The 4,975-nt window shown below is 28.1% G+C and overlaps 1 protein-coding gene across 1 annotated transcript; it reads left to right on the top strand.

Moving 5' to 3' along the window:
• Nucleotides 1-296: 296 nt before the first annotated feature.
• Nucleotides 297-4,975, top strand: LOC126847782 (uncharacterized). Its single transcript, XM_050588182.1, has 11 exons — nt 297-337; nt 412-487; nt 1,110-1,311; nt 1,481-1,584; nt 1,678-1,769; nt 1,962-2,054; nt 2,146-2,231; nt 2,299-2,401; nt 2,479-2,599; nt 2,899-2,986; nt 4,249-4,975. The coding sequence occupies exons 2-11, from the start codon at nt 457-459 to the stop codon at nt 4,337-4,339; spliced, it is 1,011 nt and encodes a 336-aa protein (XP_050444139.1). The 5' UTR covers nt 297-337; nt 412-456; the 3' UTR covers nt 4,340-4,975.

Raw genomic sequence — 4,975 nt, 5'->3', positions numbered from 1 at the left:
CATCAGTGATGCCGACTTCTTGTCGGTATAGAGGTCTTATTCCCGTATAACCTTTTGGTTTTTTTCCGTTAATTAATTTCACCATTTCTTATGTCGAGTCATTAGTTTAAGCTATTAACGAATTATCGTTGTTTTACACTTTAAATTTGGCCAATGTCCATCACTCATCTGTATTTAGCGTCGGCGTCTACACAATGGTAATATAGATAAAAGATATTTTGTGTGCCGGACATGCCCGCACTGTAATAACACAACAAGCGACGCCTCAGTAAAATCATAATTTCACAATGTTGTTATTTACCAAACGACTCGACTGCTTAGTAGACGAGCCTTGAGTATTTAGGATAATAATTTAACTGCTAAATCCTTAGAAATTGGATCGAGTTTAATTTTGAATTTATTTTTAAGAGTTTGATATTAATTTTAACTTATAGTGCTCATCCGCCGTGTACGATAATGTCTGTGGATCCCTTCCGTTTCGATAAAAGTAAGTTACGATTACAGTCTCTTCTTTTTTTTTACTTTTATGTATTATTATTTTTTACCCGAGTAAACTAATAAGGTGATTCAAAATTGACGGTGATGAAATTTAAATACGAATGAGGACATTTTAGAGATATTGAAAGTAGGTAGCTAAATTAAATATTTTACATTGGATCTGCTGGACAAAATTAAGTAGAGTATATTTATCTAAGAGGTAGCATTAAGTTTGTATCTGTAGTAGCAATAATTAATGAGATTAGGGAATAGTTAATACAGGCAGGGGATACAACAGAGAACGAGGTCAAGAAAACAGCAGTAGCGTTTGATCTTATGAAAAGTGAACAAAGAGTAGCCATTATTTATAAAAAGTAGGTGAGTTTTGTTGAAAGTGAGTTAAGATGATATGAATTAGGTAATAACAAATATTGTTAAAATTTTGAGTAATATGCACTGATTGGATAGAAATCTAACAAAAAGAAAAGATTTTTGTGAGTAAATAAAAAACCAGAATGCTGCAACAACCATTTTTATACAAATATATGCAATATTTCTTTTCATTATAAATAAATAAAAATTTTAAAATCACAATTACGCCAAATTGATTTGAATCGTTTGTTATTTGACAGATGACATAGTGCTGTGTTACCACAGATCTATGCTATATGAAGCAAAGTGCTTAAAACGACGAATTGGACCTGACGGTGAATTGAACTACTACATTCATTACATAGGGTGGAAAACGAAATGGGATGAATGGGTACACAATGATCGTGTTTTGTCTGTAAATGAGTTTTCGCTTGACCACATGAAAGCACTCCAAGACCAACAGTAAATATGTGTTTTAATATTAATATTGTATCGAATGCAATTATTATGTCGTCAATTTTACCAATAATATTAATTTTTTTTGAGAGAGAGAGTGATTTTTAAATTTTCACATTATTTATAACATGAATCGATCAGTCTAATTAAATAAATACTTTTGTGATATTTTCAGCAAGTTTAAAAAACATTTTAACAAAGGAAGAGTTGGCAGACGTAAAAAAAATACTGAAGTAAACCAAACCACTGATGCTCCATCTTCGGCTACTGAAGAGTCTGGTAATTAATTGAAATTAAAAGTTTAAATTTTTTGACCTGAAACATTCCGGAAAAAAATCCAAATTTTACTAATTTACTTATTTATTTAAATAGAACCATCTTCTAATCCGGTTTTGGTTGCATTCAGAACTGTTGATCTAATAGAAAATAACATTAATAACTTACCTGCCATACAAGAGTTTTTGGTAATATACCTTTTTATAATTAAATTATTATCTTAATAAATATTTTGTTTAACAGAAAATTGTTATTATAATCTTTAGAACATTGTTATGGCTGATAATTGATGTATGTGTTGAACGGATGTACGTATACAGCCAAACAGTTATTTATTTTGATTTTGACTTTGTCTGCAACAAAACTATTAATTTTTCTAGCCTCCATACGATAAACAACTAAAATTTGATGTGCCTACAATTCTGAAACGGCGATTGTCCTACGACTATAATATGATAAACATTTTTAACAAGGTATTTAACAAGGTGTTTTAAACATTTTAATAATATTTGGTCACTTTGTTAATAAATTGTTTGCCTAATAATGGTGTGTAAAATATTTTAGCAATTAAAGTTTCCATCCAAATTCACTGTTATGCATCTCATTGATGGTTATATCGGTTCCAAACAAAAATCAACAATATTTGTTAGGTAATTATTGTTTTTCTTACAAAGTTAATAGTATAATAGTGTCGAAAATATAATAAGATATTTTTAGGGAAAGAGCTTTGTGTGTTGGATCGACTTTTATTCAATATTTTAATTCACGAATACAGACGCTGCTATATGCGAAAGAACGTAATAATGAAGTGCACAATAAAGTAAATTATTTTTCGTTGATGAGATTTTATGTAATGAGAATTTTTATTTAATAACTTTACCAATATTTTTCTTTTAGGCTGTTGCTCTGTTATCAGAAAAAATAAGACTTGACAGTTTACAATTCAAATATAAAAACATTTATTCGGAAGACTTGTGGTGTACAGTTTATGGACCCATTTATTTACTAAGGCTATGTGGTACGTATGAAATATTGACTTTGATGTTAGCGAAATGATGTTTTATTAATTCCTTATAAACGCGTTCAGGAGCTCATTTAGTGAAAAAGAACACCTTCCTTACACTCAACCGTTTTTGAAGTGTTTTTCCAAACATTGATAATAACATTTTATATGGTCTTACACGAAGTGCTATCCTAATAAACATAATTTTTTAGTGTTTTTGTAGTGTCCTAATTATATTTTTTATACATATACCTATGTGTATTTTAGTATTCGATACTTAATGACATATTAATGGATTTTAATCAATTTTTCAGTTAATTTGAAAAAATTTCTAAGACCAAAGTTTGTGACCGAAGACAACCAGCTCTCTTCCATTGCTGATAGCATAAATGATTTTTTCAAGTAAGAATTAAATTTTTTTTTAAATTTAACGATCCATTTAGTTAAACTATTATATTTGTTATGGTTTATATAAAATAATAATCAAATGAACTTGCTGGTTCATCTATGGTTATCATTTTTAATAATAAAAAAAAAAACGGAACACTATTTTGTCCAAACTTCTAAAGAAAGAGCTTCAATAAAAAATTGAAAATTACTTTTTGCACCTTTTGATAATAACAATTTTTATTATTATAAATAATATTTTGATAATAAGTATTATTGTTTTAAATTACTTTAATTTATTAATAAAAAAATCGTTTTAATTTCTTGTTTTGTATTAATAGTTCACTGACTAACTTTCAAGTTTCATTTTTTTTTATACAGTTCAATAAGTACATCTTTATTTTTTTTTTTGTAAAAATGAGTGGCAAGAATTAGAAATTTTCTTTTTTTTCTCATAGAAAAAGTCATATTTTTTTCTACCCAAAATTCTATTTTAGTTATTTTAAAATCTTTTTTTGAATAGTTATTTAAAAATAGTTAGCGTTTAATTCCACTACTTTCTCGACACTTTCGAAATCTAAATCAAAATTAATAATTATTGCTCTATTTTTATTAATATTTTGATAAGATAGCTGATAAAGAGAGAACCTAACCATATTCTAAGAACCGGACAAAAAGCGTCCAGTCGAAAGTCAGTTAGTGGGACAAGGGAATATTTAGCTCCAAAAAGGGACAATCCCATTTTTAACGAGACGTATGGTCACCCTAGGCTAAGTGAGAAGGTTAAGTGAGTGATAACTCGTGTTTTATCGTAGAGGGCCATGCGATTCAGTAGGAATTAGACAGAATATGTTGAGATAATTAGAGATATGATTTATTAGCAAAGATAACTTCTGCAATAGATTCATCGCTTTATGCAAGGTGTAAACAACAGAATGCGTTGAGGATGTATAGTACAGAGTTAGATAAATAAGATAAATGGTGGTAGGGTTGAAGCAACAATGTGAAGTAGCTTACATTTTTAAAAACTGATCCGTAAAAAAGCCACATTTGTTTCAATCTCAACTTTAGTCAACAATCGACGAGCAATTCAAATTGAGCAGTCGTGTACGTAGGTATCGACTATAGTTTGATGGTAAATTGTTTAGTTATTTTTTCAAAAAATAAAAAAAAACATTTGGGTCTAAAATATAATTTTATTCTTATGTTATGAAACATCAACACTGTTTTCTGACAACCTTTCTATAAAATGTCTTTGTTAAAATATTTGTTTTCAGGTACCTAGAACAGCAACATTCCAAATATTTTGCCAACGATGACTACGAACCTGCAACTGATACAAGCGAGACAGAAGTATCGTTAACATAATCTATTTTTCACATCACTAAAAATTCATCCTCTCAATTCTTAGTTTTCTTCCTATTTTGATATAAACTAAATTATTTGAGCAGTGAAGTATAATTTTATGTATTTTATAATGTGTTCAGAATTTATATTTGAATTTTTTTCTACGTCATCCATCGCACATTCAACTTTTTTCCTCTTTTTATCTTTTGACTTATCAATTTTTTTTTTTTTTTATGACGTAACTGACGTTTGGTCGATAATGTACATCAATTTTTAGTCATAATATTATTTGTATTTTTACTAGTTGTCCAAATGTATATTTTTTCAGTCAATTATCTATTTTGTATATTGTCATTATATTTTTTGTTCAATTTTATTCGTAAGCCAACTAATAATTATATTTTTACATCAATTATTGTCACTTGCTATTATTGAATGTGCCAATATTTTTCCTTTTTTAGTATAAGATAGTACCTACAGTTTGGTTAGATGTTCCTGAGTGGTACCAAAAATAAATAAATTGTATCCATACTCTTTTTAATCCCACCTTAATTTCTACTCTACGCTTGTACGAACGGTCCATCTGTTCAGGTCAAATTTATTAAAACGAGTTATTATTATTCTTTTAAGTAACTTTTATATTAATTGTATACAATA

The sequence above is a fragment of the Adelges cooleyi genome, unplaced genomic scaffold, assembly GCF_023614345.1.
Source record: "Adelges cooleyi isolate 19-005CV unplaced genomic scaffold, UGA_ACOO_1.1 ACOO_flye_CR_arks_rails_tigmint_CR_PRNA_119, whole genome shotgun sequence".
NCBI classification, from domain to species: domain Eukaryota; kingdom Metazoa; phylum Arthropoda; class Insecta; order Hemiptera; family Adelgidae; genus Adelges; species Adelges cooleyi.
Note: the sequence above shows the minus strand (reverse complement) of the source record. Positions and strands in the feature narration are given on the sequence as shown.

Excerpts from the sequence above, each read along its gene's own strand:
- LOC126847782 (XM_050588182.1), top strand. The coding sequence starts at position 457 with ATGTCTGTGGATCCCTTCCGTTTCGATAAAA. Across the intron at positions 1,312-1,480 it reads AAAGCACTCCAAGACCAACA|CAAGTTTAAAAAACATTTTA; the intron begins GTAAATATGTGT and ends TGATATTTTCAG. Across the intron at positions 2,055-2,145 it reads TGATAAACATTTTTAACAAG|CAATTAAAGTTTCCATCCAA; the intron begins GTATTTAACAAG and ends AAAATATTTTAG.